Here is a 25,929-nt window from a genome sequence, read left to right as displayed (position 1 = left end):
TGTTACAGACAGAGACAGGGTGAGTCCATGTTACAGACAGAGACAGGGTGAGTCCATGTTACAGACAGAGACAGGGTGAGTCCATGTTACAGGCAGAGACAGGGTGAGTCCATGTTACAGACAGAGACAGGGTGAGTCCATGTTACAGGCAGAGACAGGGTGAGTCCATGTTACAGACAGAGACAGGGTGAGCCCATGTTACAGGCAGAGACAGGGTGACATGTTACAGGCAGAGACAGGGTGAGTCCATGTTACAGACAGAGACAGGGTGAGCCCATGTTACAGGCAGAGACAGGGTGATTCCATGTTACAGGCAGAGACAGGGTGAGTCCATGATACAGACAGAGAAGGGTGAGACCATGTTACAGACAGAGACAGGGTGAGCCCATGTTACAGACAGAGACAGGGTGAGTCCATGTTACAGACAGAGAAGGGTGAGACCATGTTACAGACAGAGACAGGGTGAGTCCATGTTACAGGCAGAGACAGGGTGAGCCCATGTTACAGGCAGAGACAGGGTGAGCCCATGTTACAGACAGAGACAGGGTGAGCCCATGTTACAGGCAGAGACAGGGTGAGCCCATGTTACAGGCAGAGACAGGGTGAGCCCATGTTACAGGCAGAGACAGGGTGAGCCCATGTTACAGACAGAGACAGGGTGAGCCCATGTTACAGGCAGAGACAGGGTGAGCCCATGTTACAGGCAGAGACAGGGTGAGCCCATGTTACAGGCAGAGACAGGGTGAGCCCATGTTACAGGCAGAGACAGGGTGAGCCCATGTTACAGACAGAGACAGGGTGAGCCCATGTTACAGACAGAGACAGGGTGAGCCCATGTTACAGGCAGAGACAGGGTGAGCCCATGTTACAGACAGAGACAGGGTGAGTCCATGTTACAGACAGAGAAGGGTGAGACCATGTTACAGACAGAGACAGGGTGAGCCCATGTTACAGACAGAGACAGGGTGAGTCCATGTTACAGACAGAGAAGGGTGAGACCATGTTACAGACAGAGACAGGGTGAGCCCATGTTACAGGCAGAGACAGGGTGAGTCCATGTTACAGACAGAGACAGGGTGAGCCCATGTTACAGACAGAGACAGGGTGAGCCCATGTTACAGGCAGAGACAGGGTGAGTCCATGTTACAGACAGAGACAGGATGAGCCCATGTTACAGGCAGAGACAGGGTGAGTCCATGTTACAGGCAGAGACAGGGTGAGTCCATGTTACAGACAGAGACAGGGTGAGTCCATGTTACAGGCAGAGACAGGGTGAGCCCATGTTACAGACAGAGACAGGGTGAGCCCATGTTACATACAGAGACAGGGTGATATGTTACAGACAGAGACAGGGTGAGCCCATGTTACAGACAGAGACAGGGTGATATGTTACAGACAGAGACAGGGTGAGCCCATGTTACAGACAGAGAAGGGGTGAGTCCATGTTACATACAGAGACAGGGTGAGTCCATGTTACAGACAGAGACAGGGTGAGTCCATGTTACAGACAGAGACAGGGTGAGTCCATGTTACAGACAGAGACAGGGTGAGTCCATGTTACAGACAGAGACAGGGTGAGTCCATGTTACAGACAGAGACAGGGTGAGCCCATGTTACAGGCAGAGACAGGGTGAGTCCATGTTACAGGCAGAGACAGGGTGAGTCCATGTTACAGACAGAGACAGGGTGAGCCCATGTTACAGGCAGAGACAGGGTGAGTCCATGTTACAGGCAGAGACAGGGTGAGTCCATGTTACAGACAGAGACAGGGTGAGTCCATGTTACAGGCAGAGACAGGGTGAGTCCATGTTACAGGCAGAGACAGGGTGAGTCCATGTTACAGACAGAGACAGGGTGAGTCCATGTTACAGACAGAGACAGGGTGAGTCCATGTTACAGACAGAGACAGGGTGAGTCCATGTTACAGACAGAGACAGGGTGAGTCCATGTTACAGACAGAGACAGGGTGAGTCCATGTTACAGACAGAGACAGGGTGAGCCCATGTTACAGACAGAGACAGGGTGAGTCCATGTTACAGACAGAGACAGGGTGAGTCCATGTTACAGGCAGAGACAGGGTGAGCCCATGTTACAGGCAGAGACAGGGTGAGCCCATGTTACAGACAGAGACAGGGTGAGCCCATGTTACAGACAGAGACAGGGTGAGCCCATGTTACAGACAGAGACAGGGTGAGCCCATGTTACAGACAGAGACAGGGTGAGCCCATGTTACAGACAGAGACAGGGTGAGCCCATGTTACAGGCAGAGACAGGGTGAGCCATGTTACAGGCAGAGACAGGGTGAGTCCATGTTACAGACAGAGACAGGGTGAGTCCATGTTACAGGCAGAGACAGGGTGAGTCCATGTTACAGACAGAGACAGGGTGAGCCCATGTTACAGGCAGAGACAGGGTGAGCCCATGTTACAGACAGAGACAGGGTGAGCCCATGTTACAGACAGAGACAGGGTGAGACCATGTTACAGACAGAGACAGGGTGAGCCCATGTTACAGACAGAGACAGGGTGAGTCCATGTTACAGACAGAGACAGGGTGAGTCCATGTTACAGACAGAGACAGGGTGAGTCCATGTTACAGACAGAGACAGGGTGAGTCCATGTTACAGGCAGAGACAGGGTGAGTCCATGTTACAGACAGAGACAGGGTGAGCCCATGTTACAGGCAGAGACAGGGTGACATGTTACAGGCAGAGACAGGGTGAGTCCATGTTACAGACAGAGACAGGGTGAGCCCATGTTACAGGCAGAGACAGGGTGAGCCCATGTTACAGGCAGAGACAGGGTGAGTCCATGTTACAGACAGAGAAGGGTGAGACCATGTTACAGACAGAGACAGGGTGAGCCCATGTTACAGACAGAGACAGGGTGAGTCCATGTTACAGACAGAGACAGGGTGAGCCCATGTTACAGACAGAGACAGGGTGAGCCCATGTTACAGGCAGAGACAGGGTGAGCCCATGTTACAGGCAGAGACAGGGTGAGCCCATGTTACAGACAGAGACAGGGTGAGCCCATGTTACAGACAGAGACAGGGTGAGCCCATGTTACAGGCAGAGACAGGGTGAGCCCATGTTACAGGCAGAGACAGGGTGAGCCCATGTTACAGACAGAGACAGGGTGAGTCCATGTTACAGGCAGAGACAGGGTGAGCCCATGTTACAGGCAGAGACAGGGTGAGTCCATGTTACAGGCAGAGACAGGGTGAGCCCATGTTACAGGCAGAGACAGGGTGAGCCCATGTTACAGACAGAGACAGGGTGAGTCCATGTTACAGACAGAGAAGGGTGAGACCATGTTACAGACAGAGACAGGGTGAGCCCATGTTACAGACAGAGACAGGGTGAGTCCATGTTACAGACAGAGAAGGGTGAGACCATGTTACAGACAGAGACAGGGTGAGCCCATGTTACAGACAGAGACAGGGTGAGTCCATGTTACAGACAGAGAAGGGTGAGACCATGTTACAGACAGAGACAGGGTGAGCCCATGTTACAGGCAGAGACAGGGTGAGTCCATGTTACAGACAGAGACAGGATGAGCCCATGTTACAGGCAGAGACAGGGTGAGTCCATGTTACAGGCAGAGACAGGGTGAGTCCATGTTACAGACAGAGACAGGATGAGCCCATGTTACAGGCAGAGACAGGGTGAGCCCATGTTACAGGCAGAGACAGGGTGAGTCCATGTTACAGACAGAGACAGGGTGAGTCCATGTTACAGGCAGAGACAGGGTGAGTCCATGTTACAGACAGAGACAGGGTGAGCCCATGTTACATACAGAGACAGGGTGATATGTTACAGACAGAGACAGGGTGAGCCCATGTTACATACAGAGACAGGGTGATATGTTACAGACAGAGACAGGGTGAGCCCATGTTACAGACAGAGACAGGGTGAGTCCATGTTACAGACAGAGACAGGGTGAGTCCATGTTACAGACAGAGACAGGGTGAGTCCATGTTACAGGCAGAGACAGGGTGAGTCCATGTTACAGACAGAGACAGGGTGAGTCCATGTTACAGGCAGAGACAGGGTGAGTCCATGTTACAGACAGAGACAGGGTGAGCCCATGTTACAGGCAGAGACAGGGTGACATGTTACAGGCAGAGACAGGGTGAGTCCATGTTACAGACAGAGACAGGGTGAGCCCATGTTACAGGCAGAGACAGGGTGATTCCATGTTACAGGCAGAGACAGGGTGAGTCCATGTTACAGACAGAGACAGGGTGAGTCCATGTTACAGGCAGAGACAGGGTGAGTCCATGTTACAGGCAGAGACAGGGTGAAACCATGTTACAGACAGAGACAGGGTCAGTCCATGTTACAGGCAGAGACAGGGTGAGTCCATGTTACAGACAGAGACAGGGTGAGTCCATGTTACAGACAGAGACAGGGTGAGTCCATGTTACAGACAGAGACAGGGTGAGTCCATGTTACAGACAGAGACAGGGTGAGCCCATGTTACAGACAGAGACAGGGTGAGTCCATGTTACAGACAGAGACAGGGTGAGTCCATGTTACAGGCAGAGACAGGGTGAGCCCATGTTACAGGCAGAGACAGGGTGAGCCCATGTTACAGACAGAGACAGGGTGAGCCCATGTTACAGACAGAGACAGGGTGAGCCCATGTTACAGACAGAGACAGAGTGAGCCCATGTTACATACAGAGACAGGGTGATATGTTACAGACAGAGACAGGGTGAGCCCATGTTACAGACAGAGAAGGGGTGAGTCCATGTTACATACAGAGACAGGGTGAGTCCATGTTACAGACAGAGACAGGGTGAGTCCATGTTACAGACAGAGACAGGGTGAGTCCATGTTACAGGCAGAGACAGGGTGAGTCCATGTTACAGACAGAGACAGGGTGAGTCCATGTTACAGACAGAGACAGGGTGAGTCCATGTTACAGACAGAGACAGGGTGAGTCCATGTTACAGACAGAGACAGGGTGAGCCCATGTTACAGACAGAGACAGGGTGAGTCCATGTTACAGACAGAGACAGGGTGAGCCCATGTTACAGACAGAGACTGAGCTGTGAGGGGAACGGCACCTCAGTACCTCCAGGCTCTGATCAGGCCCTACACCCAAACAAGGGCACTACGTTCATCCACCTCTGGCCTGCTCGCCTCCCTACCACTGAGGAAGTACTTCCCGCTCAGCCCAGTCAAAACTGTAAATGGTCTGGCCCCCATGGTGGAACAAACTCCCTCCATGTTACAGCCAGGACAGGGTGAGTCAATCATGTTACAGACAGAGACACCTGAGTCCATGTTAAGGAATACCTAGGATAGGGTAAGTAAGGGTAAGTCCATGTTACAGACAAGATTTAGATGCAGGGCTGAGGTCCATGTTATGCAGGCAGAGACAGGATGAGTCCATGTAAATGTAAATGTGAGACAGGGTGAGTCCATGTTACAGACAGAGACAGGGTGAGTCCATGTTACAGACAGAGACAGGGTGAGTCCATGTTACAGACAGAGACAGGGTGAGCCCATGTTACAGACAGAGACAGGGTGAGTCCATGTTACAGACAGAGACAGGGTGAGTCCATGTTACAGACAGAGAAGGGGTAAATTGATTTCCGGAGCAGTGTTCAATCATTTCCTAGTATAGAGAGGTAAACAACCAACTGCTCTCTGGCTGACTGCCTTGCTTTGCCTCCCTAGTGTGTTGGTGTGTGTGCTGGGGTGTGTGTGTGAGAGAGAGAGAGCGAGGGGAGAGAGAGAGGAAAGAAAAGAAGAAAGAGAGAACAATAGAGCTCTTATTGGAGGTGGAGGGTCACTTTTACGGATGAAAAAGCATCACTATCCTCTGTGGCTTAGAGGCCGTCTGCAGATTCCCTGTGTGTTCATGAACCTCCACAGAAAACGAGTTGTAATTGCCCTATAAAAGCAACACTATCCTCTGTGGCTTAGAGGCCGTCTGCAGATTCCCTGTGTGTTCATGAACCTCCACAGAAAACGAGTTGTAGTATTGCCCTGTAAAAGCAGCTCTTGCAGCGCAGGCGACGGGGGAGCTGTCCACTACTGTGGTGCTGAAACGAGGCGCACTTTTAATGAAGATTTATTGCCACTCTCACAGTAATGTAATGACAACACTGACTGAATGAATCGACAAAACTGAAATGGCAGACGGTGTCATTACCTATCTGCAAAATGCATACAATGGATTCAGCAAAATATGACAGACAGAATAAATTCGGCTATTTTTATAATGTAGCTTTAAGGTGAATCCACATAAACACCACGGATATATGTGTCAAAATAGATGACCAGCTATGACACCTGAATGAAGGCTTTACAGAAGCATCCAGCTGTGCGCATATAGCCGGGAGGCTGGCTGGGAACGCCCGCGTGGAATCGCATGTGGGAGGGAGGATGGGAAATGGAGGGAGGTGGAGGAGAGAGTAGTAGTGTAGTGTAGAAACCGCGTTCTCTCTCTTCAGTCTCCGGTCCGCTCAGTCTGCTCATCAGCCGATGGAGTAGAGCTCCTCTTGACACGCAGAGAGCAGGTCACCAGGTTACTCCCCTATGATGCGCTGCCTGCTGTTACCGTGAGCGTTGCGGTATCAGCTGCAGCTAGCGTGGCAGAACGGTAGGTCTCCCCAGCCTAAACGGCACTGCACATCTATGGATAGTTCGTCAAGTGTGCTTCTCCAGAGAGCTGTTGGTGTCCAGTTTCCCTGAATCTCTCTCTCTCTGTCTCTCTCTCCCTGGCTGGCTCTCTCAGTGTTCTCGCGACCCACCGGGAGTTTGGAAACGACACAATCACCACCCAACACGCGTTCGACCGGGGCCAGGCTGTGCGAGTCACGGATCGCTCCCGAGCCGCCCCGCGCGCTCGCCCTCGCGCTTGCCCCTATGGAGGGGGACGTGATGGACAAGCTGGAGGACATGGCCTCGGTGTACGAGTTCGACCCGATCACCGGGAACATCCCCGCCACTAAAGTAGAGATCACCGTCTCCTGCAGGTGAGTTAACCCCAGTGGGCCGGGAGCCTTTCATCTCCAGTAGTGCTATTCTTGTTGTAGTCAGTTGGGGACACATAATGGAAACAAAGTCCACTTGTTTGAATATCCTAAGTTTTTGTGTGTGGTGAGTGAGTGAGTGAGTGAGTGAGTGAGTGAGTGAGTGAGTGAGTGAGTGAGTGAGTGAGTGAGTGAGTGAGTGAGTGCTGTGATGTGATGTTTGGCAACACCTTTAAAGTACACACATTTTTTTTTTAAACGTGAAAACGAACAACACTCCGCAAGTAGTGTTCAACTCCTATTGCGTCCTAACTGGCCATGCGTTATGGTAAGGGGTTATAGAAATATACAACATGGATAGGGAAGATTCTCTGACAGTGGAGGGGTTTTGGGTGGGAACTGCTATATCTGTATTCAACCAAGGTAGGGTGCGGCTGAGCAATACAAGACAGGGAGGTGTCGGTATCGCGGAAATTGGAATGAAGTTCTTCAACTGCGTCCCTGCTATTTAAATTTAGCTACTTCACATCTTTAAAAAAAACATTTATGGGTCAATTCTTTGAGTGAGGAATGTTGCACTTGGATTGAAAACAATGAGAGGCATCTACCCGGGTAGATTTCTGCTCTTTGTTTGTCTATTATGGAGGTCGTTTTCATTCTACATACAGATGTGGGGTCTTCATTTGAGCCAGTTTACTACAGCAGGAAATAATCCTGAAGCAACTGGAAATGTGAATTATTATGTGGATTATAATTAATGGACATTTGTTTAGGGGTTGATACATTTTTGTTTAAGGAAAAATTAAGTCTGACAATTTGAAGTGGAAATTACAAACTTCAAAATCCTATTTAATCCTCAAATAAACTACACGTTTTACACTTCCTCCATTGCAGAAAAGTTATCCTGCAACAGGGTGATCAAATTAAGCTCCAGCATCTGTTCATCACTCCTCATCCAGCCACTCTTTAGAAACATTAGCTGGCTGGATGAATGCTGAATAGATCAGCTGCACTGTGTTATCATGCGTTGGCTAATGGTGTTGTTGTTGTTAATGGTTATGAATGACCCTGTACTCCAGTGTATATTAGCGTACAGGGTTTAGGACGACGTGCATTTTGATGCCCCCTCAGTGTATGTGTGGTATGTGTCGATGTGGGTGTGTCTGTAAGTCTGTGTTAAGTGATGCAAGAAACCACTTGAGTCCACAATGCTGTGTGTGTGCGTGCATGTGCCGCATGTGCATTTTTTTGGTCTATTTTGTCTATTTTAGATGAGTGATGAATCGGAGCTAGATTCTGTATTCAGTCACATACGAGCAAGGCAGTGCTGTTTTCAAGGCCTCAGGTCATAAAACATCACTTCCTCCCTTCCTTCCTTCCTTCCATTTTAGAGTCACTAAAATGTATCTGTTTGGTCTTGTCCCACCAAGCTATCTAGTGACAAACTGAGTCTCTCTGGGTAAGAGCGTCTGCTAAATTACTAACTAAATCTCTGGATAAGAGCGTCTGCTAAATGACTAACTGAGTCTCTCTGGATGAGAGCGTCTGCTAAATGACTAACTGAGTCTCTGGATAAGAGCGTCGGCTAAATGACTAACTGAGTCTCTCTGGATAAGAGCGTCTGCTAAATTACTAAATGAGTCTCTCTGGATAAGAGCGTCTGCTAAATGACTAACTGAGTCTCTGGATAAGAGCGTCTGCTAAATGACTAACTGAGTCTCTGGATAAGAGCGTCTGCTAAATGACTAACTGAGTCTCTCTGGATAAGAGTGTCTGCTAAATGACTAACTGAGTCTCTGGATAAGAGCGTCGGCTAAATGACTAACTGAGTCTCTGGATAAGAGCATCTGCTAAATTACTAACTGAGTCTCTGGATAAGAGCGTCTGCTAAATTACTAACTGTGCATCACATTCATCTCTCTCCTCTGCGTCCCGCCTCCCTCTCAGGTAATCACAGAAGCACAGAGGGAGAATCAAACATTACCAACCAGCCCCATTCTCCCCGTAGTGTCCTCACCTTCCTTTCCATATCTAACCAGATGCCAGCCAAGGACACAGGGAGGACCTGATCCTAGATCAGCACTATGACTGAATACTGGTCCTTTAGATCATATGGACAGGGAGGACCAGATCCTATATCAGCACTATGATTGAATACTGGTCCTTTTAGATCACATGGACAGGGAGGACCTGATCCTAGATCAGCACTATGACTGAATACTGGTCCTTTTAGATCACATGGACAGGGAGGACCTGATCCTAGATCAGCACTATGACTGAATACTGGTCCTTTTAGATCACATGGACAGGGAGGACCTGATCCTAGATCAGCACTATGACTGAATACTGGTCCTTTTAGATCACATGGACAGGGAGGACCTGATCCTAAATCAGCACTCCTACTTTAAGACACTTTATGAGAAATAAGTGGCCTTGCTTTTTTAAAAATGTACCTAGGCAAGTCAGTTAAGAACAAATTCTTATTTACAATGACGGCCTACCCCTGATGACACTAGGCCAATTGTGTGCCGCCCTATGGGACTCCCAATCACAGCCAGATGTGATACAGCCAGGATTCGAACCAAGGACTGTAGTGACGCTTAACACTCAAAGTTAACAAAAAAGACTTCTGGACAGCTAGAGGGTGCACCGACCAACACAGATTTTTAGAGTGAGTTTGTGTGATCATGTGCGATTTAATCTCATTTTCGCTCACTGATCTCATTCAGCATTTGGTATCTTTCATTCATTCAGCTAAATACTGTAGTTGGATTCAGACAAAGGGAGTTTGGGGTTTGTCAATGGCACCTTGTCTCTTCCTATTGCAACGGTGTAATTGGTGAATCATTTATTTTAGTGAAGGTATGTATAATTGTGCCTGTGTGTTCACCCATTGGTTGTATTCTCCAGTGTGGGTGTTCACCCATTGGTTGTATTCTCCAGTGTGGGTGTTCACCCATTGGTTGTATTCTCCAGTGTGGGTGTTCACCCATTGGTTGTATTCTCCAGCGTGGGTGTTCAGCCATTGGTTGTATTCTCCAGTGTGGGTGTTCACCCATTGGTTGTATTCTCCAGTGTGAGTGTTCAGCCATTGGTTGTATTCTCCAGTGTGGGTGTTCACCCATTGGTTGTATTCTCCAGTGTGGGTGTTCACCCATTGGTTGTATTCTCCAGTGTGGGTGTTCAGCCATTGGTTGTATTCTCCAGTGTGGGTGTTCACCCATTGGTTGTATTCTCCAGTGTGGGTGTTCACCCATTGGTTGTATTCTCCAGTGTGGGTGTTCACCCATTGGTTGTATTCTCCAGTGTGGGTGTTCACCCATTGGTTGTATTCTCCAGTGTGGGTGTTCACCCATTGGTTGTATTCTCCAGTGTGGGTGTTCAGCCATTGGTTGTATTCTCCAGTGTGGGTGTTCACCCATTGGTTGTATTCTCCAGTGTGGGTGTTCACCCATTGGTTGTATTCTCCAGTGTGGGTGTTCACCCATTGGTTGTATTCTCCAGTGTGGGTGTTCACCCATTGGTTGTATTCTCCAGTGTGGGTGTTCACCCATTGGTTGTATTCTCCAGTGTGGGTGTTCACCCATTGGTTGTATTCTCCAGTGTGGGTGTTCACCCATTGGTTGTATTCTCCAGTGTGGGTGTTCACCCATTGGTTGTATTCTCCAGTGTGGGTGTTCACCCATTGGTGTTCACCCATTGGTTGTATTCTCCAGTGTGGGTGTTCACCCATTGGTTGTATTCTCCAGTGTGGGTGTTCACCCATTGGTTGTATTCTCCAGTGTGGGTGTTCACCCATTGGTTGTATTCTCCAGTGTGGGTGTTCACCCATTGGTTGTATTCTCCAGTGTGGGTGTTCACCCATTGGTTGTATTCTCCAGTGTGGGTGTTCACCCATTGGTTGTATTCTCCAGTGTGGGTGTTCACCCATTGGTTGTATTCTCCAGTGTTGTTCACCCATTGGTTGTATTCTCCAGTGTGGGTGTTCACCCATTGGTTGTATTCTCCAGTGTGGGTGTTCACCCATTGGTTGTATTCTCCAGTGTGGGTGTTCACCCATTGGTTGTATTCTCCAGTGTGGGTGTTCACCCATTGGTTGTATTCTCCAGTGTGGGTGTTCACCCATTGGTTGTATTCTCCAGTGTGGGTGTTCACCCATTGGTTGTATTCTCCAGTGTGGGTGTTCACCCATTGGTTGTATTCTCCAGTGTGGGTGTTCACCCATTGGTTGTATTCTCCAGTGTGGGTGTTCACCCATTGGTTGTATTCTCCAGTGTGGGTGTTCACCCATTGGTTGTATTCTCCAGTGTGGGTGTTCACCCATTGGTTGTATTCTCCAGTGTGGGTGTTCACCCATTGGTTGTATTCTCCAGTGTGGGTGTTCACCCATTGGTTGTATTCTCCAGTGTGGGTGTTCACCCATTGGTTGTATTCTCCAGTGTGGGTGTTCACCCATTGGTTGTATTCTCCAGTGTGGGTGTTCACCCATTGGTTGTATTCTCCAGTGTGGGTGTTCACCCATTGGTTGTATTCTCCAGTGTGGGTGTTCACCCATTGGTTGTATTCTCCAGTGTGGGTGTTCACCCATTGGTTGTATTCTCCAGTGTGGGTTGTTCAGTGTGGGTGTTCACCATTGGTTGTATTCTCCAGTGTGGGTGTTCACCCATTGGTTGTATTCTCCAGTGTGGGTGTTCACCCATTGGTTGTATTCTCCAGTGTGGGTGTTCACCCATTGGTTGTATTCTCCAGTGTGGGTGTTCAGCCATTGGTTGTATTCTCCAGTGTGGGTGTTCACCCATTGGTTGTATTCTCCAGTGTGGGTGTTCACCCATTGGTTGTATTCTCCAGTGTGGGTGTTCACCCATTGGTTGTATTCTCCAGTGTGGGTGTTCACCCATTGGTTGTATTCTCCAGTGTGGGTGTTCACCCATTGGTTGTATTCTCCAGTGTGGGTGTTCACCCATTGGTTGTATTCTCCAGTGTGGGTGTTCACCCATTGGTTGTATTCTCCAGTGTGGGTGTTCAGCCATTGGTTGTATTCTCCAGTGTGGGTGTTCACCCATTGGTTGTATTCTCCAGTGTGGGTGTTCATTGGTTGTATTCTCCAGTGTGGGTATTCACCCATTGGTTGTATTCTCCAGTGTGGGTGTTCACCCATTGGTTGTATTCTCCAGTGTTATTCACCCATTGGTTGTATTCTCCAGTGTGGGTGTTCACCCATTGGTTGTATTCTCCAGTGTGGGTGTTCACCCATTGGTTGTATTCTCCAGTGTGGGTGTTCACCCATTGGTTGTATTCTCCAGTGTGGGTGTTCACCCATTGGTTGTATTCTCCATGTGGGTGTTCACCCATTGGTTGTATTCTCCAGTGTGGGTGTTCACCCATTGGTTGTATTCAAGTGTGGGTGTTCACCCATTGGTTGTATTCTCCAGTGTGGGTGTTCACCCATTGGTTGTATTCTCCAGTGTGGGTGTTCACCCATTGGTTCTATTCTCCAGTGTGGGTGTTCAGCCATTGGTTGTATTCTCCAGTGTGGGTGTTCACCCATTGGTTGTATTCTCCAGTGTGGGTGTTCACCCATTGGTTGTATTCTCCAGTGTGGGTGTTCACCCATTGGTTCTATTCTCCAGTGTGGGTGTTCAGCCATTGGTTGTATTCTCCAGTGTGGGTGTTCACCCATTGGTTGTATTCTCCAGTGTGGGTGTTCACTCAGTCTTAGTGTCAGTGTTGAATATGTGAATGAAATCTATTTAGTCATGTTCCTTCTATATGATGAAATCATTATATATATATATTTATATATATATTTATATATATATTTTATACACATTTCTATAACGACCGTGTAATATGCAGTGCTAATGGGACATTTATGATTCAAAGCAATTCACCTTGAAATGTAATTTTTCAATTTTTCCACCTATGTGTCACCAAACGACGCATTCATCCCATCGCAAATTCCACAGAATCTGTACATTCCACATCATACATCAATCTGTCACGCTTCTCAAGTCTTTCCACATCCAACCATTGAGCAGTTCGAGGCATTACAAATCTATGTGCATAGCTTTTGTTAAGGCTGTTGCCGGATGCATTGTGAGTCAGAATGGCAGTGAAAGAAATACTTTTACAGTGTATTACTGGCAGGGCTCAAGTACTGTACTCTACCATAGTGTCCTGTACTCTACCATAGTGTCCTGTATTCTACCATAGTGTCCTGTACTCTACCATAGTGTCCTGTACTCTACCATAGTGTCCTGTACTCTACCATAGTGTCCTGTACTCTACCATAGTGTCCTGTACTCTACCATAGTGTCCTGTACTCTACCATAGTGTCCTGTACTCTACCATAGTGTCCTGTACTCTACCATAGTGTCCTGTACTCTACCATAGTGTCCTGTATTCTACCATAGTGTCCTGTACTCTACCATAGTGTACTGTACTCTACCATAGTGTCCTGTACTCTACCATAGTGTCCTGTACTCTACCATAGTGTCCTGTATTCTACCATAGTGTCCTGTACTCTACCATAGTGTCCTGTACTCTACCATAGTGTACTGTACTCTACCATAGTGTCCTGTACTCTACCATAGTGTCCTGTACTCTACCATAGTGTCCTGTATTCTACCATAGTGTCCTGTACTCTACCATAGTGTCCTGTACTCTACCATAGTGTCCTGTACTCTACCATAGTGTCCTGTACTCTACCATAGTGTCCTGTACTCTACCATAGTGTCCTGTACTCTACCATAGTGTACTGTCCTCTACCATAGTGTCCTGTACTCTACCATAGTGTCCTGTACTCTACCATAGTGTACTGTACTCTACCATAGTGTCCTGTACTCTACCATAGTGTCCTCTACTCTACCATAGTGTACTGTACTCTACCATAGTGTACTGTACTCTACCATAGTGTCCTGTACTCTACCATAATGTACTGTACTCTACCATAGTGTCCTGTACTCTACCATAGTGTACTGTACTCTACCATAGTGTCCTGTATTCTACCATAGTGTACTGTACTCTGCCATAGTGTACTGTACTCTACCATAGTGTACTGCACTCTAGCATAGTGTCCTGTATTCTACCATAGTGTCCTGTACTCTACCATAGTGTCCTGTACTCTACCATAGTGTACTGTACTCTACCATAGTGTACTGTACTCTACCATAGTGTCCTGAACTCTACCATAGTGTACTGTACTCTACCATAGTGTCCTGTACTCTACCATAGTGTCCTGTACTCTACCATAGTGTACTGTACTCTACCATAGTGTACTCTACTCTACCATAGTGTCCTGTACTCTACCATAGTGTACTGTACTCTGCCATAGTGTACTGTACTCTACCATAGTGTACTGCACTCTAGCATAGTGTCCTGTACTCTACCATAGTGTCCTGTACTCTACCATAGTGTCCTGTACTCTACCATAGTGTCCTGTACTCTACCATAGTGTCCGGTACTCTACCATAGTGTCCTGTATTCTACCATAGTGTACTGTACTCTACCATAGTGTCCTGTACTCTACCATAGTGTACTGTACTCTACCATAGTGTCCGGTACTCTACCACAGTGTCCTGTACTCTACCATAGTGTACTGTACTCTACCATAGTGTCCTGAACTCTACCATAGTGTACTGTACTGTACCATAGTGTACTGTACTCTACCATAGTGTCCTGTACTCTACCATAGTGTACTGTACTCTACCACAGTGTACTTTACTCTACCATAGGTAATACTCTGGTCCTGTTGACATTGTTCGGTACTCTACCATAGGTAATACTCTGGTCCTGTTGACAGTGTACTGTACTCTACCATAGATACAACTCTGGTCCTGTTGACAGTGTACTGTACTCTACCATAGGTAATACTCTGGTCCTGTTGACAGTGTACTGTACTCTACCATAGGTAATACTCTGGTCCTGATGACATTGTCCAGTCATCACAACAAGTGGTCCTGTGAGGCTCCTGTAATATTAGTATTTATTAGGGATCCCCATTAGCTGTTTCCAAGGCAGCAGCTACTCTTCCTGGGGTCCCAACACATCAAACCATCCACATTACATAGAAAACAACAGATAAAACAGTGAACTGTGTTTGTACTGAACAAAGTCAAGATAAAACAGTACATCATATAACATCCCTACATCACCACATGTCCACAACCACCATACAACAATATCACAATGTGTGTGTCTGTACCTTTGTGTGTGTGTCCACAACACAACATTTAGCAGGTTAAATGGCGCTAGAGAAGAAGGCTGATGTTTTACGTGTTCCCAACCAATTGTGTTTTTTTTCTTTTTTCTTTGCGTTGTTTTAACTGATTTTTAAACTTATTTTGTACATAATGTTGCCGTACCATCTCGTATGATGGAAAATAACTTCTGGACATCAGGACTGCGATTACTCACCACTGACTGGCAGAATCCTTTTTTTCATTTAACGAGTCTGACGAGCCTGACGCGAATGATGTACTGCTTCCCCGGGAACAGGCCCAGATCCCCGTGATTTGCGTAAAGAGGAGGTGGAGAAAAAGGGGCCAAAGGGCGGGATGCCTTCTGAGAATTCGTAGGCGATCTAAATAAACCCCCACTTCCTTCCATTCTGCTAGCAAACGTGCTCTTTGGAGAATAAAATCAATGACGCAGAAGATTAAAATACCAACGGGACATTCAAAACTGTAACATCTTATGCTTCACGAGTCGTGGCTGAATGACGACATTATCAACATACAGCCGGCTGGTTATACGCTGTACCGGCAGGACAGAACAGCGGTGTCTGGTAAGACAAGGGGCGGAGGACTGTATCTTTTTGTAAAGAACAGCTGGTGCATATGATATGTGATATCATTATAAGCCTGCCACACATACACACACACTATACGATACATTTATTAAACATAAGAATAAGTGAGTTTGTCACAACACAGCTCGTGGGAAGTGACAAAGAGCTCTTATAGGACCAGGGCTAAAAAATAATAATAAATCATTTTGCTCTTTATTTAGCCATCTTACCTATAAAACGTTTATTTGTTCATTGAAAATGGTGAATAACTCACCACAGGTTAATGAGAAGGCTGTGCTTGAAAGGATGAACATAACTCTGCAATGTTGGGTTCTAATGGAGACAGTCTCAGTCTTTTTCCACACAGTCTGTGCCTGTATTTAGATTTCATGCTAGTGAGGGCTGAGAATCCACTCTCACATAGGTACGTGGTTACACAGGGCATCAGTGTCTTAACAGAGCGATTTGCCAAGGCAGGATACTCTGAGCGCAGCCCAATCCAGAAATATGGCAGTGGTTTTTGATTAAATTACATTTTCACAGAACTGCTTTTTGCCATTTCAATGAGGCTCTCTTGTTCAGATATCGGTAAGTGGACTGGAGGCAGGACATGAAAGGGATAATGAATCCAGTTGTTTGTGTCGTCCGTTTCGGGAAAGTACCTGTGTAATTGATTTGATTTGATTAATTGCGCACCAAACTCACTCGGGTGCTTTGCTATATTACATTTGACATTGTCCGTAAGCTTGAGTTCATTTGCACACAAAAATCATACAATGATGGAAAGACCTGTGTGTTGTCCTTGTTAATGTAGACAGAGAAGAGCTCCAACTTCTTAATCATAGCCTCAATTTTGTCCCGCACATTGAATATATTTGCGAAGAGTCCCTGTAATCCTAGATTCAGATCATTCAGGCGAGAAAAAACATCACCCAGACAGGCCAGTCGTATGAGAAACTCGTCATCATGTGGTCTGACAAGTGAAAATTATTGTCAGTGAAGAAAACTTTAAACTCGTCTCTCAATTTAAAAAAAGACGTGTCAATACTTTGCCCCTTGATAACCAGCGCACTTCTGTATGTATCATTATCATGGCATAGTGCAGAAAATACACAAGAGTTCAGGGGCCTTGCTTTAACAAAGTTAACCATTTTCACTGTAGCATCCAAAACATCTTTCAAGCTGTCAGGCGTTCCTTTGGCAGCAAGAGCCTCTCGGTGGATGCTGCAGTGTACCCAAGAGCCTCTCGGTGGATGCTGCAGTGTACCCAAGAGCCTCTCGGTGGATGCTGCAGTGTACCCAAGAGCCTCTCGGTGGATGCTGCAGTGTACCCAAGTGGTGTTGGGAGCAACTGCTTACGCGCGTTACCACTCCACTATGTCTCGCTGTCATGGCTTTTGCACCATCAGTACAGATACCAACACATCTTGACCACCAAAGTCCATTTGATGTCACAAAGCTGTCCAGTACTTTATAAATAGCCTCTCCTGTTGTCCTGGTTTCCAGTGGTTTGCAGAAGAGGATGTCTTCCTTTATTGAATTAATTGAATTTTAATTTAATTAAACGTAACAGACGTATACCAGGAGCTGTGCTAGGCCCTCCACATCTGTTGACTCATCCAGCTGTAACAGACGTATACCGGGAGCTGTGCCAGGCCCGCCACGTCTGTTGACTCATCCAGCTGTAACAGACATATACCAGGAGCTGTGCCAGGCCCACCACATCTGTTGACTCATCCAGCTGTAACAGACATATACCAGGAGCTGTGCCAGGCCCACCATGTCTGTTGACTCATTCAGCTGTAACAGACATATACCAGGAGCTGTGCCAGGCCCACCACATCTGTTGACTCATCCAGCTGTAACAGACATATACCAGGAGCTGTGCCAGGCCCACCATGTCTGTTGACTCATCCAGCTGTAACAGACATATACCAGGAGCTGTGCCAGGCCCGCCACATCTGTTGACTCCTCCAGCTGTAACAGACATATATCAGGAGCTGTGCCAGGCCCACCACATCTGTTGACTCATCCAGCTGTAACAGACATATACCAGGAGCTGTGCCAGGCCCACCATGTCTGTTGACTCATCCAGCTGTAACAGACATATACCAGGAGCTGTGCCAGGCCCACCATGTCTGTTGACTCATCCAGCTGTAACAGACATATACCAGGAGCTGTGCCAGGCCCGCCACATCTGTTGACTCCTCCAGCTGTAACAGACATATATCAGGAGCTGTGCCAGGCCCACCATGTCTGTTGACTCATCCAGCTGTAACAGACATATACCAGGAGCTGTGCCAGGCCTGTTGACTCATCCAGCTGTAACAGACATATACCAGGAGCTGTGCCAGGCCTGTTGACTCATCCAGCTGTAACAGACATATACCAGGAGCTGTGCCAGGCCTGTTGACTCATCCAGCTGTAACGGACATATACCAGGAGCTGTGCCAGGCCTGTTGACTCATCCAGCTGTAACAGACATATACCAGGAGCTGTGCCAGGCCTGTTGACTCATCCAGCTGTAACGGACATATACCAGGAGCTGTGCCAGGCCTGTTGACTCATTCAGCTGTAACAGACATATACCAGGAGCTGTGCCAGGCCCGTCACATCTGTTGACTCATCCAGCTGTAACAGACATATACCAGGAGCTGTGCCAGGCCCGCCACATCTGTTTACTCATTCAGCTGTAACAGACATATACCAGGAGCTGTGCCAGGCCCGCCACATCTGTTGGCTCATCCAGCTGTAACAGACATATACCAGGAGCTGTGCCAGGCCCTCCACATCTGTTGACTCATCCAGCTGTAACAGACATATACCAGGAGCTGTGCCAGGCCTGTTGACTCATCCAGCTGTAACGGACATATACCAGGAGCTGTGCCAGGCCTGTTGACTCATCCAGCTGTAACAGACATATACCAGGAGCTGTGCCAGGCCCGTCACATCTGTTGAATCATCCAGCTGTAACAGACGTATACCGGGAGCTGTGCCAGGCCCGCCACGTCTGTTGACTCATCCAGCTGTAACAGACATATACCAGGAGCTGTGCCAGGCCCACCACATCTGTTGACTCATCCAGCTGTAACAGACATATACCAGGAGCTGTGCCAGGCCCACCATGTCTGTTGACTCATTCAGCTGTAACAGACATATACCAGGAGCTGTGCCAGGCCCACCACATCTGTTGACTCCTCCAGCTGTAACAGACATATATCAGGAGCTGTGCCAGGCCCGCCACGTCTGTTGACTCCTCCAGCTGTAACAGACATATACCAGGAGCTGTGCCAGGCCTGTTGACTCATCCAGCTGTAACAGACACATACCAGGAGCTGTGCCAGGCCTGTTGACTCATCCAGCTGTAACGGACATATACCAGGAGCTGTGCCAGGCCTGTTTACTCATCCAGCTGTAACAGACATATACCAGGAGCTGTGCCAGGCCCACCACATCTGTTGACTCATCCAGCTGTAACAGACATATACCAGGAGCTGTGCCAGGCCCACCATGTCTGTTGACTCATTCAGCTGTAACAGACATATACCAGGAGCTGTGCCAGGCCCACCACATCTGTTGACTCATCCAGCTGTAACAGACATATACCAGGAGCTGTGCCAGGCCCACCATGTCTGTTGACTCATCCAGCTGTAACAGACATATACCAGGAGCTGTGCCAGGCCCGCCACATCTGTTGACTCCTCCAGCTGTAACAGACATATACCAGGAGCTGTGCCAGGCCCACCACGTCTGTTGACTCCTCCAGCTGTAACAGACATATATCAGGAGCTGTGCCAGGCCCACCATGTCTGTTGACTCATCCAGCTGTAACAGACATATACCAGGAGCTGTGCCAGGCCCGCCACGTCTGTTGACTCATCCAGCTGTAACAGACATATACCAGGAGCTGTGCCAGGCCTGTTGACTCATCCAGCTGTAACAGACATATACCAGGAGCTGTGCCAGGCCTGTTGACTCATCCAGCTGTAACGGACATATACCAGGAGCTGTGCCAGGCCTGTTGACTCATCCAGCTGTAACAGACATATACCAGGAGCTGTGCCAGGCCTGTTGACTCATCCAGCTGTAACGGACATATACCAGGAGCTGTGCCAGGCCTGTTGACTCATTCAGCTGTAACAGACATATACCAGGAGCTGTGCCAGGCCCACCACGTCTGTTGACTCATCCAGCTGTAACAGACATATACCAGGAGCTGTGCCAGGCCCGTCACATCTGTTGACTCATCCAGCTGTAACAGACATATACCAGGAGCTGTGCCAGGCCCGCCACATCTGTTGACTCATCCAGCTGTAACAGACATATACCAGGAGCTGTGCCAGGCCCGCCACATCTGTTTACTCATTCAGCTGTAACAGACATATACCAGGAGCTGTGCCAGGCCCTCCACATCTGTTGACTCATCCAGCTGTAACAGACATATACCAGGAGCTGTGCCAGGCCCGCCACATCTGTTGGCTCATCCAGCTGTAACAGACATATACCAGGAGCTGTGCCAGGCCCGCCACGTCTGTTGACTCATCCAGCTGTAACAGACATATACCAGGAGCTGTGCCAGGCCTGTTGACTCATCCAGCTGTAACGGACATATACCAGGAGCTGTGCCAGGCCTGTTGACTCATCCAGCTGTAACAGACATATACCAGGAGCTGTGCCAGGCCCGTCACATCTGTTGAATCATCCAGCTGTAACAGACATATACCAGGAGCTGTGCCAGGCCCTCCACATCTGTTGACTCATCCAGCTGTAACAGACATATACCAGGAGCTGTGCCAGGCCCTCCACATCTGTTGACTCATCCAGCTGTAACAGACATATACCAGGAGCTGTGCCAGGCCCGCCACATCTGTTGGCTCATCCAGCTGTAACAGACATATACCAGGAGCTGTGCCAGGCCCTCCACATCTGTTGACTCATCCAGCTGTAACAGACATATACCAGGAGCTGTGCCAGGCCCTCCACATCTGTTGACTCATCCAGCTGTAACAGACATATACCAGGAGCTGTGCCAGGCCCTCCACATCTGTTGACTCATCCAGCTGTAACAGACATATACCAGGAGCTGTGCCAGGCCCTCCACATCTGTTGACTCATCCAGCTGTAACAGACATATACCAGGAGCTGTGCCAGGCCCGCCACGTCTGTTGACTCATCCAGCTGTAACAGACATATACCAGGAGCTGTGCCAGGCCCGCCACATCTGTTGACTCATCCAGCTGTAACAGACATATACCAGGAGCTGTGCCAGGCCCTCCACATCTGTTGACTCATCCAGCTGTAACAGACATATACCAGGAGCTGTGCCAGGCCCGCCACATCTGTTGACTCATCCAGCTGTAACAGACATATACCAGGAGCTGTGCCACATCTGTTGACTCATCCAGCTGTAACAGACATATACCAGGAGCTGTGCCAGGCCCTCCACATCTGTTGACTCATCCAGCTGTAACAGACATATATCAGGAGCTGTGCCAGACCCGCCACATCTGTTGACTTAACCAGCTGTAACAGACATATATCAGGAGCTGTGCAGGCCCACCATGTCTGTTGACTCATCCAGCTGTAACAGACGTATACCAGGAGCTGTGCCAGGCCCGCCACGTCTGTTGACTCATCCAGCTGTAACAGACATATATCAGGAGCTGTGCCAGGCCCACCATGTCTGTTGACTCATCCAGCTGTAACAGACATATATCAGGAGCTGTGCCAGGCCCTCCACGTCTGTTGACTCATCCAGCTGTAACAGACGTATACCAGGAGCTGTGCCAGGCCCGCCACGTCTGTTGACTCATCCAGCTGTAACAGACATATATCAGGAGCTGTGCCAGGCACACCATGTCTGTTGACTCATCCAGCTGTAACAGACATATACCAGAGCTGTGCCAGGCCCGCCACGTCTGTTGACTCATCCAGCTGTAACAGACATATATGAGGAGCTGTGCCAGGCCCACCATGTCTGTTGACTCATCCAGCTGTAACATACATATACCAGGAGCTGTGCCAGGCCCACCACATCTGTTGACTCATCCAGCTGTGACAGACATATACCAGGAGCTCCCTCCACATCTGTTGACTCATCCAGCTGTAACAGACATATATCAGGAGCTGTGCCAGGCCCAGCCATGTCTGTTGACTCATCCAGCTGTAACAGACATATACCAGGAGCTGTGCCAGGCCCGCCACATCTGTTGACTCATCCAGCTGTAACAGACATATATCAGGAGCTGTGCCAGGCCCGCCACGTCTGTTGACTCATCCAGCTGTAACAGACATATACCAGGAGCTGTGCCAGGCCCTCCACATCTGTTGACTCATCCAGCTGTAACAGACATATGTTGACTCATCCAGCTGTAACAGACATATACCAGGAGCTGTGCCAGGCCCTCCACATCTGTTGACTCTGTTGACATATACCAGGAGCTGTGCCAGGCCCTCCAGCTGTAACAGACATATACCAGGAGCTGTGCCAGGCCCGCCACGTCCACATCTGCCATCCCAGCTGTAACAGACTGTGTGACTCATCCAGCTGTAACAGACATATACCAGGAGCTGTGCCAGGCCCGCCACGTCTGTTGACTCATCCAGCTGTAACAGACATATATCAGGAGCACCATGTCTGTTGACTCATCCAGCTGTAACAGACATATACCAGGAGCTGTGCCAGGCCCGCCACGTCCAGCTGTAACAGACATATATCAGGGAGCTGTGCCAGGCCCACCATGTCTGTTGACTCATCCAGCTGTAACAGACATATATCAGGAGCTGTTTACTCATTCCAGCTGTAACAGACATATATCCTGTGCCAGGCCCGCCACATCTGTTGACTCATCCAGCTGTAACAGACATATACCAGAGCTGTGCCAGGAGTCTGTGCTCATCCAGGCCCAGAGCTGCCAGGCCCGTCACATCTGTGACTCATCCAGCTGTAACAGACATATACCAGGAGCTGTGCCAGGCCCGCCACGTCTCATCCAGCTGTAACAGACATATACCAGGAGCTGTGCCAGGCCCACCATGTCTGTTGACTCCAGCTGTAACAGACGTATACCAGAGCTGTGTGACTCATCATCAGCTGTAACAGACATATACCAGGAGCTGTGCCAGGCCCGCCACATCTGTTGACTCATCCAGCTGTAACAGACATACAGAGCTGTGCCAGGCCCGCCACGTACTCATCCAGCTGTAACAGCTGGAGCTGTGCCAGTCTGTTGACTCATCCAGCTGTAACAGACGTATACCACAGACAGGCCCGCCCGTCTGTTGACTCATCCAACAGACATATATCAGGAGCTGTGCCAGGCCCTCCACGTCTGTTGACTCATCCAGCTGTAACAGACATATACCAGGAGCTGTGCCAGGCCCGCCACGTCTGTTGACTCATCCAGCTGTAACAGACATATACCAGAGCTGTGCCAGGCCCGCCACGTCTGTTGACTCATCCAGCTGTAACAGACATATACCAGGAGCTGTGCCAGGCCCACCATGTCTGTTGAGCTGTAACAGACCAGGCTGTTGACCCCTGCCACGACATCTGTTGACTCATCCAGCTGTAACAGACATATATCAGAGCTGTGCTGGCCCACCATGTCTGTTGACTCATCCAGCTGTAACAGACATATACAGGAGCCAGGCCCGCCATGTCTGTTGACTCATCCAGCTGTAACAGACATATACCAGGAGCTGTGCCAGGCCCACCACATCTGTTGACTCATCCAGCTGTAACAGACATATACCAGGAGCTGTGCCAGAGCTGTGCCAGGCCCACCATGTCTGTTGACTCATCCAGCTGTAACAGACATATATCAGGAGCTGTGCCAGGCCCACCATGTCTGTTGACTCATCCAGCTGTAACAGACATATACCAGGAGCTGTGCCAGGCCCGCCACCATCTGTTGACTCATCCAGCTGTAACAGACATATACCAGTTGTGCCAGGCCCGCCACATCTGTTGACTCATCCAGCTGTAACAGACATATACCAGTGAGCTCCAGCTGTAACAGACATATATCAGCCAGGCCCACCATGTCTGTTGACTCATCCAGCTGTAACAGACATATACCAGGAGCTGTGCCAGGCCCGCCACGTCTGTTGACTCATCCAGCTGTAACAGACATATATCAGAGCTGTGCCAGGCCCACCATGTCTGTTGACTCATCCAGCTGTAACTATATCAGGAGCTGTGCCAGGCCTGTCTGTTGACTCATCCAGCTGTAACAGACATATACAGGAGCTGTGCCAGGCCCGTCACATCTGTTGACTCATCCAGCTGTAACAGACATATACCAGGAGCTGTGCCAGGCCCACCATGTCTGTTGACTCATCCAGCTGTAACAGACATATACCAGAGCTGTGCCAGGCCCACCACGTCTGTTGACTCATCCAGCTGTAACAGACCCAGGAGCTGTGCCAGGCCCGCCACGTCTGTTGACCATCCAGGCCCATATATCCATGTTGTCTGTTGACTCATCCAGCTGTAACAGACATATACCAGCCCGCCACGTCTGTTGACTCATCCAGCTGTAACAGACATATATCAGGAGCTGTGCCAGGCCCACATCTGTTGACTCATCCAGCTGTAACAGACATATACCAGGAGCTGTGCCAGGCCCTCCACGTCTGTTGACTCATCCAGCTGTAACAGACATATACCAGGAGCTGTGCCCCGCCAGCTGTTGACTCATCCAGCTGTAACAGACATATACCAGGAGCTGTGCCAGGCCCGCCATGTCTGTTGACTCATCCAGCTGTAACAGACATATATCAGGAGCTGTGCCAGGCCCACCATGTCTGTTGACTCATCCAGCTGTAACAGACATATACCAGGAGCTGTGCCAGGCCCGCTCTGTTGACTCATCCAGCTGTAACAGACATATATCAGGAGCTGTGCCAGGCCCACCACATCTGTTGACTCTGTTGACTCATCCAGCTGTAACAGACATATATCAGGAGCTGTGCCAGGCCCACCACATCTGTTGACTCATCCAGCTGTAACAGACATATACCAGGAGCTGTGCCAGGCCCGCCACGTCTGTTGACTCATCCAGCTGTAACAGACATATACCAGAGCTGTGCCAGGCCCGCCACGTCTGTTGACTCATCCAGCTGTAACAGACATATATCAGAGCTGTGCCAGGCCCGCCACGTCTGTTGACTCATCCAGCTGTAACAGACATATATCAGAGCTGTGCCAGGCCCACCATGTCTGTTGACTCATCCAGCTGTAACAGACATATACCAGGAGCTGTGCCAGGCCCGCCACATCTGTTGACTCATGCTGTAACAGACATATACCAGAGCTGTGCCAGGCCCTCCACATGTCTGTTGACTCATCCAGCTGTAACAGACATATATCAGGAGCTGTGCCAGGCCCGCCACATCTGTTGACTCATCCAGCTGTAACAGACATATACCAGAGCTGTGCCAGGCCCGCCACATCTGTTGACTCATCCAGCTGTAACAGACATATATCAGGAGCTGTGCCAGGCCCACCATGTCTGTTGACTCATCCAGCTGTAACAGACATATACCAGGAGCTGTGCCAGGCCCGCCACGTCTGTTGACTCATCCAGCTGTAACAGACATATACCAGGAGCTGTGCCAGGCCCACCATGTCTGTTGACTCATCCAGCTGTAACAGACATATACCAGGAGCTGTGCCAGGCCCACCATGTCTGTTGACTCATCCAGCTGTAACAGACATATACCAGGAGCTGTGCCAGGCCCACCACGTCTGTTGACTCATCCAGCTGTAACAGACATATACCAGGAGCTGTGCCAGGCCCGCCAGTCTGTTGACTCATCCAGCTGTAACAGACATATATCAGGAGCACCATGTCTGTTGACTCATCCAGCTGTAACAGACATATACCAGGAGCTGTGCCAGGCCCACCATGTCTGTTGACCAGGCCCACCACGTCTGTTGACTCATCCAGCTGTAACAGACATATACCAGGAGCTGTGCCAGGCCCACCATGTCTGTTGACTCATCCAGCTGTAACAGACATGGAGCTGTGCCAGGCCCACCACATCTGTTGACTCATCCAGCTGTAACAGACATATAGCCAGTCTGTTGACTCATCCAGCTGTAACAGACATATACCAGGAGCTGTGCCAGGCCCTCCACATCTGTT

At 49.0% G+C, this 25,929-nt stretch overlaps 1 protein-coding gene across 1 annotated transcript in view; it reads left to right on the top strand.

The window, feature by feature from the left end:
• Positions 1-6,400: 6,400 nt before the first annotated feature.
• The window catches only part of LOC127932611 (copine-8-like), a 472,696-nt gene continuing 453,167 nt past the window's right edge, over positions 6,401-25,929 (top strand). The window contains exons 1-2 of the mRNA XM_052528628.1: positions 6,401-6,617; positions 6,753-6,993. Of these exons, the coding sequence (XP_052384588.1) occupies positions 6,884-6,993 (110 nt within the window). The 5' untranslated portion in view covers positions 6,401-6,617; positions 6,753-6,883. The remainder of the gene's footprint in view (positions 6,618-6,752; positions 6,994-25,929) is intronic.

This window comes from Oncorhynchus keta, chromosome 10 (genome assembly GCF_023373465.1).
Source record: "Oncorhynchus keta strain PuntledgeMale-10-30-2019 chromosome 10, Oket_V2, whole genome shotgun sequence".
Classification (NCBI taxonomy): Eukaryota; Metazoa; Chordata; class Actinopteri; order Salmoniformes; family Salmonidae; genus Oncorhynchus; species Oncorhynchus keta.
Note: the sequence above shows the minus strand (reverse complement) of the source record. Positions and strands in the feature narration are given on the sequence as shown.